At 44.7% G+C, this 14,471-nt stretch overlaps 1 protein-coding gene across 5 annotated transcripts in view; it reads right to left on the reverse strand.

Moving 5' to 3' along the window:
- The window catches only part of CERS3 (ceramide synthase 3), a 53,029-nt gene that overhangs the window by 5,859 nt on the left and 32,699 nt on the right, over nt 1-14,471 (reverse strand). Inside the window, exon 11 of one of the 5 annotated variants that reach the window (XM_035336148.1) lies at nt 7,847-8,106. The exons of the other annotated variants lie outside the window; for them this stretch is intronic. Within the exon in view, the coding sequence (XP_035192039.1) occupies nt 8,095-8,106 (12 nt within the window). The 3' untranslated portion in view covers nt 7,847-8,094. Of the gene's footprint in view, nt 1-7,846; nt 8,107-14,471 lie in introns of those variants that run through there. 5 annotated transcript variants of the gene reach the window in all.

The following is a 14,471-nucleotide window of genomic DNA, read 5'->3' on the forward strand; positions in this document are numbered from 1 at the left end:
TTGCCACCACAGACGTTTCTGAAAAAAAGCGCAAAGCAAACCACACTACAGTCTGTGACGGAGGATCTGCTGCACCCCCGGGAAGTGCTCATCTTCCTGAGCAGTGAGGCTGAAAACATGGGGAACGACAGGGGAGGAGTGCTGTTGTGCTCCTTGTGAACGAGCCTTGCAGTCAGCGACGTTCACGAGCACATATCTCATTTTGTGCGCCTTGTTGGTGGACCTCAGACGTTGATGGTCCTCAGGCGAATGCTTGACAAGAGCTGGCAATCTGCGCCCCTTTGAATGGCTGCCGATAACGACATCGGCTCCTGTTTTCTGTGGGAAGGAGCTGGCAGTGCCAGCATGGAAGGGGAAGCTCAGACAGGATTCGCTTCCCAGTTTTCACGTTGCAAAATTGGATGGTCTGGTAAAAGGCACTGTGATGGAATTGTGAAGCTTGTGTTACCCTCCAGCACACGGGAAATCCTTGTATTTGAGATAACATCTTACGTATTTTGAAGAAGCAGAAGTTACATTTCTTTGCAGGCTGAAACAATCGTTATAGAGCAAATTTGCTTTTTATCTGGGAAAAAGTGCTACTTCTGGATCCTGATATGGATCAAGAAGAAATGCTGCTAAATCAAATCTAAGTTTTTTCTAAAAATTCTTGCTTTAGAAGAGTCTGGCCATTTTTTTCTAGCTTTTTTTTTAAGCAACAGGAATGCAGCAGAAGTTACAACAGAACTTTGAATAGCTACAGTTTCATCTGTAACTCCAAAACCAAATAAACCTGCCTCTGCAAGCTGTTTAATATTCTGTTATAAGCATATTAAGATATCAAAAAATGAAGTTTGTGCCTCTGATAACTTCCACTTTCCAAGAATGACAAAACAGATAACATTTCTAGGACTTTTCCCTGCTTCAATATCAAGATGTTTTCTCTGACATTCTCACATCATGTTAGAGTTGTGTTTTCCAACTCAAAGACTCCGTGCTTACTGTCCCTGAGCAACAACAGATGAATATACTGCCAGAAACGCAAGACCTGGCAAACTGTAAATGCAACAGAGGCCATCATTAATACTCAACGCTTGGGTTTAATGGCATCAACCGAATTTATTATACTTGAGATGGTTTGGGGGTAACAGGCAAAATGGAGATGTGTATGTTTTATGTTCTGGATGACTGACCAATTTAATCTTTCTAAATGGATGAATGGTTTCAGGGTTTATGAGAAGCAACACTAATGCTATAAAGTCTGCAAGAGAGCCATTTGTAGTGAAGCCAAAGCCGCAAACTTTTATAATCTTTTTTCCTTTTGTTTAACCCTTCCACCTGCTGCTCAGTCTGCCTCTTTTAGTTAAATGAACCGTGCATGTTAAGGTAGTTTTGGCTTCTTGCATTTCACTACTGTTCGCATTTTTATCATTCGAGTCATTAGTGCTGCATCTTATTACATGAACAAGGACCTTTCAAGAGACTAACTGCAATAAAGCACTCAGAAATCACTTCCCTCTTGACAAGCATTTGGGCTGCACTCTTTCTACTTCAGCTGATGAGAACACTGGGAGAAAGATGTGGCTGTGGGACAAGTGCTAGTTTCCTGTTCCTGCATGCTGGTGGTAACATCTCATCCTGACACTCACTGGAGGAGAAATGGACTGGGCAGACACTGCCCTTCTCTCCTGCTTCACTGGGGCACGTGGCACCGTTGTCCACGGGGATGCTGCGATAGCAGCACAGCCATAGCTTTTTATCTGCTACTCGGTAGTTAAAGTGGAGAGTGCAAGAGCAGAGGGAAAGGAAATGCCAAACGGTATTAAAAAACAGGCAAAAATATATTCAGGCAATGTAGATTGATCCTATAAGCACTGAGGAAGCCTTAGCAACGTGCCTTCTACATACTCAGAAGGGGAAGGACACTTGCTAGCACAATGTATTGTTAGCTCAATATGGCACGGTGCAGATTGTCAAAATGAGATCTCGAAATGTAAGCTGCCACTGTAATGACATGCTCCAAAACAGAAATACCCACTGAAGCATCGTGGAGAAAAAATCTGGCTGACCTGCACCCTTTCAAGGCAAATTCAGACCTGAGCAGAAGGGCTTTCTGCAGGGAAGTTGGATTGCTACATTTGTTTCATCATTCATCTTCCAGTCCAGCTTCTCGCTGACAAAAGCACACGCTTTTTGAGACATGCAATAACTTCATTTGGCATTGTGAAGGCAGTAGCCTCGTCTCTGCTTTACATATTCATGGTGTCAGTTTGGGAGTACGGTGGGGGGGGGGGTGTTTGTTCATCTCCTCTTTCAGCTAAACAGAAGAGAGGATCATAGAATCCTAGAAAAATTAAGGTTGGAAAAGACCTTAAAGATCATCCACTTCCATGGGTTCCTCCGCCTCTTCTTGTGGACCCACCTCCATGGGCTCCACGCTGTTAGGCAGGAGGACAAGGCAGTCCCCACCTGGGACTGCCCACACCAGATGCCTGCCATCAGGAACGTTTTCAGGCCAGGGTGCCGAACCAGGGGGGCGCCCAGTTCCACCCTTAGGCCCCGTGCCGCTGTCCAGTTCACTTCCAGGCACGGAGTCAATGCCGTCTGTTTTACGGCCGCGGCTGGGTCCCACGCTGCGTTCTGGCCCACAGGCACGCCTCTGCTCCCCACGGCTCGCCGCCTCACGCTCCCGCCTTCGCTCCACACCACCACTGCACCACTGCTTAGGCCCAGGCCCCCTGCTGCTGGATGTCTGAGGGGCCGGTCCATTCCCCACGTCACTGCGGTGCCAGTGACATCTCTGATACGTGTCTGTGGGCTGGGCACCAGACGTCCCCCGGGCACTGGTGTCTTTTGTGCCGGAGGTGCTGTCCCTCTGCCCACGACGCATCTTCCTCTCGTTAGCTGCCTTCCTTCTCAGTGCGTCCTCGGACCGCTTCGCTGTCCTCACACCGCGGAGGGTGCTGCTCGCCTTGCTCCTTCTCTGGCCTTCTTCCTGCCGCTGGCTCTCAGAGGACCGAGCAGCTGAGCAAGCGGCAGGGCAGGGGCCCTGTTTTATAGAGCCCAGGGCAAAGGCAGGGCAGTGGTGGCCACTGTGACCTCAGCAAGCCCAACATGAGTGGCCCAAAGGCAGCTGTGCTGGGAGCAGCCTGGAAGATGCTCTCATGTGGAGGAAGGAGGAGGGTTGGGGGGGCTGAGGGCCCCTTTTCTGGGGCCGGCTCCCCCAGGCCACTTGGCTTGCCAGAGAGAAAGACTGCCCCATGCAATCCTGCCTCAACCCATTTTCTTCAGATCTCCACGGGTTAGAATCTCTTGTTAACAAAAGAAATTACATGTATTGGATTATTTTGTGTATTGTTTACAGACGCTGTGAATTTTCCTCTGCATCTATTAATATTCTCAACTTCAACGATGTAAGCATCTCCAAATTTCATCACAAAGCTGTTTTCCTTTCCTTTGCAGTAGGAGGCTGCTCAAATTCAGCTCTAATTATGCTCCTTCCAGTACTGCAGTCACTTTTCAATTGCATGATCCATGCCTGCTGCGCCTTGCCACAGGCAGAAGTAGGCAAGAACAGCCTGTATTAGGTCAGGCTCCTTCTTGGTGCTGTGTCTGTACAGGGCGTGGGAAACGATCAGACCAGCTGAGTTCGGCCAGGTACAATGCTGACTTCAGGTTTCTCAGCAGCACAAGGGGATTTCAATTTTGCCGCTGCCTGGGTAATACTAAAACCAATTAATCCTGGAAGCTAAGCTCTCTGCTCCTGCTGCCAGTAGGAAGGCAGCAGTGCAGGCTGCCGAGCAGCCTACCCATTCCCTGTTGCTGCAGCAGAACAACATCCCTGACCCCCGCAGCGGCAGCAGGGCGAGCCGGGCTCTCCAGGACACTGACGGTGACTACGCGGCCCTGCTGCAGCCCGCACAGCTGTAGTGTGATCTCCCTCACTGCAAATACCTCACCCTTCCCAGGAGTCTGCCGTTTCAGATGCGGCTGGCTATTTACCTGCTTTGTTTTAAGCCCTGGCTATAGCTAAAGTCACGCAGGGATGACGACTGAAGAAGCCCGTTGTATCTGCTGACAAACTCTGAACCACATCATTCCGAGCACAGTGAGATCGGCCACCAACTAAAAGTCAACTCAGAGTAAAAATTGGCAAATTCCAAGATAGACAAGTCCAAGGATATACATTTGGGCCTTTTAGGTTCTGAGTAATTTACTTCCACACAATTAAATGGATTTCTTCTGCAAGGTACAGATACATAAAAAGCAATTCACAGCTGAGTGTGGGATTTTTGTCTTTTCTGATTTGGTGAAAAATAGATTTTTGGATTTTCAAATATTTATTTTCATCCTTCAGAGTGATTCTTAAACGTTTATTTCATTAAAATCAGAATATCCTACATCTTATACCTTAGCCCTACCTTTAGAATATTTTTATTTAAATGCCTGCAACCATATTGACTAGATCTCAACTTCTCAATGTTCAGACAATAAATTCCACAGCACCTGCACATATGGAAACAGCTCGCGGTACGGAGATGAAAGCTACTAGTCAGCACAGCAACCACCAACTCAAATAAAAGAGATAATAAACAACAGAGAGAATAAGAAGCGAGTCCAAATGGGGGGGAGGGTAATTTTCCAACAAATAATACTACAAAGTTGATGAACCTCCAAGTTCTCCATGTTTAATTCAACATCCGTAATTCAACTGAGCTGACGTATGACTTAATATGGCTTCGCTTTCCTGTGGAGACTGAGGAATATACATTTGGATTCATGCAAAGTGTTCTAAATTCCCAGCCTGGAAGATTTTATTAGAAAATACATTTCCCTTTTCAGCTCATGCACACTAGGCAACATAAATAATGTTCATCTTCAGTGGGAGATGCACTGCTGGGCTCCGCTCTCTGCAGTTTTTAAAAGAAGATGCAGACTCTCTAGATTAATTACGCTGGACATCTTGCGGGCAAAACTTGTCTTATTAAATCCCTCTCCTATGAAACAGCCATTCCCCAAGTTTTCCACTGCAAATTTTCAGAAGGAACTCAAAGATGTGTGAAAAAAAAGAAATTAAAAGTTACGCCAATTCCACAAATATTGAAAAGATTAGCCACGTGAAGTTAAACATTGTTACTAGAGTATCTCCCTGATTTTGACTGACGGAGTACATTTAACCTTGAAAAATATCACTTGCATTGACACTCAGCACACCACACCTGTAACTGGAGCTGTAATACCGTGAGTGTTCAGAAGAAATAAATCATTGTTTACAGTTAATCAGGTACTCTGAGGTTTCAATAAAGTCTGCTCGCTGTGTTATTGAAATCCACTAACTAAACCTTGCACTCAAGTGTATGTGGCTTTACGATAATGTCAAAAGCCCAGGAGGTACTGAGTGAGTCATAATGTCCCACTGCTTTTTGAATTATTCCAATTTTAAATCCACAGTTGGCAAAGAAACAAAGAACAATATAATAGGCATTTGATGCTGTTCTGTATAGTGAACTTTTTTTTACCCTAGCACAGAACTTGCATTAAGCCAAGGAGTTCAGTGTTCTGAACCTTTATCAGAACACGCACTTTTATTCCTTAGAAATGGTTTTTGGCTGAAGAGCAGATGCTCAGACACTGGTACTTTTCTCACTTAGGGAGGTAGGATGCTGCACTTAGGGCGAATGCTTTGAAACAACGCAGCTGCTAAAGAGTATTCTTACAGAAGCCTTACGGCACTACAAATGTGACCTGAAACTGCAAAGAATGGAACTCTGTAAACAGCAGGCACTTCTCTCCTATCTAACACGCCCGTTAAGGCATGCACTCCTCTATTTTCTTTGCTAGGAGGCGATCTGTTCCTCGTGTGATGTACCCGAACGTGGGCCCAGTACTAGAAGTTATTGAACCAATTTTCAAGTCACATACCTAACATGTAATGTCTTTTCATTTCACATTCATAGCAGTAGCCACAATACCTAAAATCGTTTCAATGCAGTATTTCTAAACACCCTAGCATCAAGGCTGGATACAGAATTCTTCCAGTAGTACCTAATGAAGAAACGTTCTGAAGTAGCGATGGAAGTCCCTGAGACTTGTGCGACTTAATTCGCCTGGAGGGGGATTTATTTCACCGAAATTCAGCGCTCTGAAAGTCAGGTATCTGCTCAAACTTGTCATCTAGGACTGGTCTCTAAAAAAAAAAAGAGAAACTGGTTCCCCTGAGGGTGAGCTGCCACACCACTTCGCAGGTGACCCCATGGGACACAGCGAATTGCTCGCTGGAGCAACCTCTCCTCCGTGGCTGCAGTGGGACCTTTAACTTGGGCCATAAACAGCTTTAATATGGCCAAAGTGAGGCGAGACACATCCTACCCTTATGGGCTTCAGGTCCATCCGCATCTCCACCTGACTGGACTGAGCGACTGATGGGGTTTGTTGGTTTGTTTTCCGATGAGCTGAACTCTGCCACACGCTGTGCCCAGTCACAAGTTATTAGACTCGTGTTACAAGCACAGACTGCTCCTTTTAAGACTTCCTGACTTCTTTGCATGGAATAAGGATTATGAAGCACTTCCAGGTCTACCTAGGGAGACGTTTTCTTTAAATACAAGATAGGACAAAGTTCCTTTCTCAGCTGATATTAATTTATCATCAACTAACTTGATTTCAAGACTGTTAAAAAAAAAATGATTCAGCAGATTGCAATGCTGTAAACCCTGAAAGTCTGAGAATTGCTCAACTTACAAGAAAGTCACAACTCCAACCACTGCAGCATATATTAAAAATAATAAATGAAGGGATCAAAAGTTCCATAGAAGATCTAGGGTTTGTTCTGCGAATTGATTTTTGGCAATTGAAAAAATAAATACATATGCACGCTATTATATATATAGTTTTTATATAGGAGCATATATAAAAACTAGCAACAAATGGAACATTTCATAAATATTCTGCTCTAAAATTAAAAGATATGAGCAGTTAACAAGAGATGCCAGAAAAACTGTCAGCAAATGCCTTTCCACGAACAGCAGGGCAAATCAATGAATTGCAAAGCAAAAATGTGACTGTTTGTCATTTATCTGAATCAGGAACTTTCACATGAAAAAAAAAGTCATTTAGATCACAGATTTACAAAAGGCAGAGTTGTCGTGTGCCAGACACATACATGCAAGGAGAGGGGAGGGGGCGGTTGTTTGGCCAGATCTGTTGCTGCTGAAAACTAACGCAGTCCCCTTGACTTCAAGTAGAGCCGTGCTCACTTGTACCAGCTGAGAACCTGGCCCTGTATCAACGCTGCAGACTTCTACTGAACTGGCCAGGGCAGGAAGCTTTGCTTTTAGAACTACATCTAGTTTTGATTTGCTATTCTTAGAGGCAGTGGTCATCTGCAGCTCCTACTGAAGTAAAACACGGCAATTTGGAAACAATAAAGCAGCTAAAGGGTTTTTACGCGGCACTTAGGACACCAGCACAGCCCTGTTTATGGCACAGCTAATAGACGAGAGGCAGAGGGAGCATCCACACACCCAGTTTGTTGGAGTATGGCCAGAGGACCGAGTCTGCTCTTGCAAAGCCTTGCGTGTGCATAACAGAACTGTGGAAGGGGACTGTCCTAATGCTCCCACCCCAGCGTACGTTCACAAGCCCATCTATTCCAGTCAAATGCTTGGACGTTACTTTCTTCAGTTCCTCATTACTTCATTCCTCCATAATGGTAATAACAGTCCTTGACTTACATTTTCTAACCTTCACCTGATTTTTATATAATACTCAAGGGAAAGGCAATCAATCAAAATTCCAACAAAGAACATGGTTGCTGTTCCAAAACGTGAGGGGCACAATTCAGTAGTACAACGTACCTCCCCGGTCATCGTTCAGCTGCTGACTTTGACAATACGCATTACTGGCACCAAGGGCAGCCTTGACTTCAAATCCACAGCAAACGTAGGAGCCCGGAGCTCCCCAGCATGCATATGGCAGCCTTCTCCATTTTGCCTACCATTGTAAGGACAGCCAGCAAACCTCTTATTCTTTTACGCTTTCTTCTGCCTGCCTCTCAACCCGCCTCCCCAGATGAATTTGGCAGTACGAAGTGCGACATGTAGCCAGGCTCTGGGCTTAACTAGATTGCTGTAACAGAATGGGAAATATGCAGATGAAAGAAAGTCATAACAGGAAGTAATTTCATTTTACTAGGGCATGAGCCTTCATGCTGCTGACCTGGCTGGCTAGCTCCCATCTCCAGGCTATTAAAAAACCCATGTCTCAAAGGCAATAATTTGAATCAACTGGGAAGGCTCCCAGATAGACTGGTTTTCATCTCTAAGAGGGAAAACTTCCATTTGTCCTGTTTCGTACCCCTAATAAGCCACCCTCATAAGAAAAACTGCTATAAATATTTATCCATAGAGAACCAACAAATTCAACTTCTCCACAATCCATTTTCCTTTAAAACGGAGGAGAGGCAACCCCTCCTAATCAAGCTCAATCTGACTTGTGTGTGTGCTAAGCCTCCATTCAGAGAACTCTGAAGCAGGACATTAACACGTACTAGCCCTTCCCAGTCTAGAAAGTAAACAAAATCTCCACTAAAAGCTTTTTACCAATTTCCCAATCCTACGCTGGCATGAAATTGTAATTTACTATTTTAGAGGATAACGATAATCTAAGTTACCCCTTTTATGAGGACTACTTGGAACTAAAGCAGGCAAATCTCTGTGGTCTGCTTGCTTTATCAACACCCTGGCTGCCATAGGCACCGTACGGGCTTAAAGCACATCAAAAAAAGAAAACAGAACAAAAGTTTCAATGTCTATGGCTTAGGGAACTAAACCCTGTTCCCTGTTAAACTCCTGTCAGATGGCATTTGGCTGAAATGAACAACTTCTTCCTGTGTTAATTCTCTTGAATTCTCATTTTTTGATTATAAATGTCCTGAAAATAGTTTTCCATTGCTAAAAAGTAAAAAAAAAAAATAAAAAATAAAAAAAGACTTTTTAGGAGTCAGGTAAACTGCTGCACATGCCAAAACTCAACATACATCTGAGGGTTCATTTTCACATCCCAGTAATTGCACGGTGCGTGGAAGCACAGCACTGTTGCATATGATCAGGGTCACGGTGTGACCCTTTGCAGCTGAAGTTGGAAGTCAGCGTTTATTAGCTGGGAGCAACCAGGCTGGGTTCACCTTCGGTGTCCCTGGTGCACACCAAAGCGCACAGCTCCAACGCGTGAACACTGCTTCCAGGGTTATTTGCCTCCAAAGAGACTCAAAATGTAATTTCTCTAAAGGCCGTTCTACTTACGTGTCACATAAGGTTTCTTCCCCCCATAGCTTTAAAATTGCTATCTGTATTTAGAGTTACATATCCCAGGTTACTGCACAGCTCAGTGAGGACGGCCGTGCTGCCCCAGCTGCGAGGGCAGCCACGTGCTCGCAGTCGCAGCGCTCCCGGGTGAACAAAGGCTGAAGAGTGACTCCCGTATCGAAGGTACGCCGGTAAGGCTTCAACCACTGTGGATCCATGGTCTGATTGTGACGGATGGAGACCTGGCTCTAAAGGTATCTAAGGAAAACAAACCAATTGCCAGGGAGGCTTAAATTTGTCATACTGAAGTCTGCACTGCCATGGATAAAAGTTACCTGCAAACTGGAAAATTGGAAAAACCATTTCTTTAAAGAACGTGCTGCCGGGCTATGAGAACAAGCACCTGAATTCACAACTGAAATGGCATACTCCCAGGTCCCACGTGGTTAGAGCATTTATTTTTAATAATTCATTTGAATCTTGACTCTTGATGCAAAGATATCAACCAAATAATAATAAAAAAAAGTAAGAGGAATAAATAACAAAAGAATTCTGCACTGGGCCCAGGGAAAGAAAGCTGAGCAGAGCAGAGGTATGTCTGAACAGCCTCAGCCTGAACGCAGGTAGTATGACCTCTGTGAGCTGTATAACCTAATTTAAAAGCTTACCCAGAGGGTTATAGCAGGTCTCTAAAGAAGTGAATTCACAACAAGAAAGATAGAAAGGAGCAGAGGTCAGCACCTGCGCAGGTGCAAAGCAGCATTACTCCTCAGTACAAGCCGTGAGGGCATGCTTTACAAGAGCGGGCTACGTCTGTGTCCCAAAGGGCTTTCAGGCCTCACCCATGCAGCAGTGTTAAAACAATGAGGTACTGGAGTCACACTTTTAGGGATCCAGCATTACTAGTGGATGTTATTTTGGCACAGAAAAGGAAATAACCAATTTAAGTGGTCTTTATGTGGCTAACCGCTTCAACAGCAAGGACTGCACTGGCAGCCCAGTACGAGTACATAAGAGAGAAGGAAAGAAAGTTAACTTGAACTGGCAGGGGTATCTCAGCATGAGAGCAGTCCTCCGGCAGAGCAAAATGCTTCAGTAGAGGAAGGAGCGCTGGACGTAGCACAAGTGTCATAACAAGTATTTCACAGCTCTTATGTCAAGCCCAAAATAGTATTTTCTTATCATTTTCAGCTATCTTGCACTGCCATTAGTCATTCTTTGAGAGTTAACTCTCACTGTTCTCTTGGGAATTCAGACTGAGTAAGGAATGAATAAACCACGGGCAAGAGGACGTCCTACCAAAAATGCTTAAGTAAAACTGGAGTATTCCTTTCGTTTTGCAGTCAGTAAGTAGTTCAAAAATAAAAAATAGGAAGAAAGAACCAAGGTGAATCCAAACAGTACTTGATGACTCCTAAAGAACACCAGCTATTAGTAAGAAGCTCATTGCCTTAGTCAAGGACAGGCTGACGGCAACAAAGCAATAAAAAGAAGCAGAAAATATATTGCTGGTAACATTACAGCCCTTTAAAAACCTGCCATTACCTTCTGCCACCGATGGACTTCGCATCAGCCCTGAAGTATCTGAGTCATGTGGACACCGTGCCCATTTCCTACAACTTACACATATTTTTCACAATTTAAAGCACCGCAGTCTCAAAACCTGAGCTCGGTGTGTAATGGCTTTAACATATATTTTACATCTTAATTTGCCATAATAACGTGGCTATAAGCTGCTGTCATTCGCTCCCTTTTTCTGACCTTGGAAATAAAATGTTTAATCTCCATAGGATTTTCCTGGCGAGATATTTTAAATCGGTGCACATGTACATACCTCTCTCTATGTTTTTTCAATTTTCCTAAAATATTCTCATATGTGCAGACATGATGACTAGACATGTTTCAGTGGTGCTTGAAACCTGATACAAGTGGGTAATTTAACCATGTAATTGAACAATATTACAGAAACACACCGAGTTCCCTAGCAACAAAAGGCCTTGGACACCAAGATGGCAGCCAGCAGCTCACGTTGCAATTGCCTGACCTAATTTGAAAAGAAATTACACTGAAAAATGTCCTCTCGCTGCAGAACTGACCTAAGATAAATGGCCACAGGTCTGACCTCGAAGGGCTTTTCTTACATGGATGTGCCTCACTCGTAAACAGGGTCATAAAACGTCCTATGGAAAAGGACATTTGGGTTCATGATAATTTTATTTTTTAAAAAAACCAACATTTTCCAGCATAACAACAATCTTTGACTTGAAAAAATTCATATTCCTGCTGCAAATTTAACTCCATAGAAAAATAAACAGCTTCTTAATGTGAAGTAGACAACCGTAGCCTAGCTTGCCCCCTTGTTAGGGCACTCCTGGAGGACTGGGCTGGGGGAAAGGCGGCAAGAAGCCCACACGTGTTGAGACCAGCACTTTGTGCCATCAGCTCAGGTGCCTGAGACTCCCAGAGCTGAGAAAATTGGACACACAAGGACAGAGCAAGATCCTCTACACCCCTCTTTCCTTTTTCCTCATTTTAATTCGTCTCTGGCTGCAGTACTTGGGAGGAGGGAGATGGCAGGGTTTCTAATCCAAGCTCTTTTTGGCTGAAGCAAGTCAGCCGAGCAATTATCCCAGAGAGACAGGATAATTAGTGCAGAGGGGAGGCGAGAGCTAAGATGAAGAGCTTCTGTCCACCCAGTGGCAGACAAAAGCCACCCACCCCTCTACGAGAGGGAAGAGTAAAGCACAGAAGAAAGCTACCTCCTGGCAAGGCTGCTGCGCTCCTGATGTCATTTCTGTTTGAATTCCTGCCTTTAACACAGCCTCCTGCCACAGCGTGACGGTGAGGATACTGAAGCTACACCCCCAGCTCCAGTGAGCTGTGGCACAGCTCTGTGCAAGCCTCTGAGTAACAGCAAAGGGGATGTGGCGGGTACGCGGCCACCTGGAGTTCTGGGCCCTCACCACACCCCGCGTTTCATGTCTGACCCAAGCAGGTTCCTTAGCCTGGACTTTGACAAGAGACAACACCACTTCCACTCGGAATAAATACATTAGAGCACTGGGTTTCAGGCAGTGAGATGGCGTGAGCCAGGAGGATGTGATCAGAGGAGACACCTGCCCTTCGAAGGATGCTGGGGGCTGTTAACTGCTGCACTATCGCCGTTTCCACCAGTGACCCCACCAACACAGGGTGACTCAAGGCACAGAAGGTGCTGAGAAAAGTCCTCGCACCTTTGATATGCTCAGAGCTTCCTTCAGACTTACGTAGTTACACATCAGTCCCTATCCCCAGTTACACTGTGACTTCACTTTTCTACTAGTAGCTAGCTTGCTTCAAGAAAAATGTCCGAAATTGCCCATTTTCTGAATGAAAACTTAGAAGTCTTGGGTAGAGAAACAAAACCCTCCTAATGCAAGTGCAACGGTTTACTGGCATTTCCCTAAAATAGCAGCAGCAATTTGTGAGGAGCACGTCCGTAACAAACGCGGAGGTAGAGAAGTGCTGCCTTGCGAACACCGCTCTTCCCAGAGCTGCCTTTGCAGTGCTGGAGGCGCCGGCTGCTTTCACAGCCAAGTTTGCCACCGCTATGGAAAACAGGCCGCACATGCAAGCCAGCTGAAGTCACGCAGACTGAAAAGGGCTAGGCCTGCTGCTGCTGCCACTGTAGAAATGTTAGTTGGAAACCATCTTCCCAGCGAGCTGTATAAGGAATCAAAAACCTCTGGTAGAGATGCCGGCTTGGTGCTTTTACATTTTTTAGCAGTGACTAACACAAAAAAGCTCTTATCGCAAAATAAAGCATTTCTGCCCCTACAAAGGCATATAAGCAGGCAGGGCAGGATGGCCTTATATAGCTGGCCTAGCAACGTCCTCCTAAGCGTTGTATCTGAAGACATTTTTGCAGTGGACTCTCAAAAAACACCACCCAAACAGTGTGGATGGAAAGCTATGTCAGAGCCCTGCTCTTCCTCAGCTGCCAAGCAGAGAGCTCTCTCTTGATCTCATCAGGGTTGTGTGAGGAGGGCCATCTTCGTTTCAAGCTCTGCATACAGCGAACACACGTGGCTGCTGAACAGGGAACACACCACTTCCACCTTCCACTCACGTTAGCAGTCCGCTTACCCCTACATTTGACTTCTCAAGAGTGGTAAGAAACTTTTACCAACATCTACAATATTGCGATCCACGTGGAATTTGTTTCCTGCCTCTTCCTGAGCTGCTTCAGCCACACTCATTCTATCAGCAGATTTTGCAATAGGCTTGTATGCACTTGTTGTGGAGTTGCTAAATTCCAGGTCATACCTCTCAGGTAAAGTACAAATTTCTCTGTACTACAGTCAAACAACTTCACTCCTCATGGCTAAAGTACCTTCTTTTCCTTTCCTCTGTTTTCACCTTTCTCTATCAGATGTTTATTTCTCAATAAAAGTTTCCCTTTAGTGACATCTTATGAGACTGGATGTTAAAGACAGACAGGATATGTTGGTCAATCTGGCTAATTTTGATGAAACATCCTGACAGATATTTTGACAACGAGCTAAAATGAGGTCAAAAATTCCGTCAAATTACACTGAAATATGCAGGACAAACTCCAGCTCAATGCAGGGACAAGGCCACAATCAAAAAAGAAAATGAGAAGTAAAACACTAACACTCAATAAGCCTGGCCAGAAATGGCTGTAATTAACCAGAGGTAAGTGACATGGAAGAAACATAAGTCTCTCAGTGTCTAAGGAAACACAGAAACATGTTTTAAAAGCAGCACAAAGCAAGCCATTTCTTCTACGGATTTTTCCTTTTATATTCAATTGTTTGTTCTCTAACAAGGGTTGAATTTGTAACCAGTTTTCCTGCAGGAAAGACATTGGGTCTCCCTGTGATATCCAGCTGCTTGCATTAGGACTTGTAGGAATCCAGGAAAACCATCCAAAGAGGCTGAGGTTGGCACTGGGATCAGACAAATGTAGCTTGATTGCACAAGCTTCCTTGGGAAGCCAGGTTTAAATAAAGTAGAAAACAAAACAAACAAAAAATATCAACAAAATCATCCTCCCGAGTACCTCATCAAGAAATGTTTTATTCAGATCCTTGTCAAAAGTCATCAGGAAAATTCAGTGGGGTGGAAGGAAGGAATAACGAAGCACAGACAGTCCCAGCGACCATCATTTTAGGAATTAAAAATACC

This window comes from Oxyura jamaicensis, chromosome 10 (genome assembly GCF_011077185.1).
Source record: "Oxyura jamaicensis isolate SHBP4307 breed ruddy duck chromosome 10, BPBGC_Ojam_1.0, whole genome shotgun sequence".
Classification (NCBI taxonomy): domain Eukaryota; kingdom Metazoa; phylum Chordata; class Aves; order Anseriformes; family Anatidae; genus Oxyura; species Oxyura jamaicensis.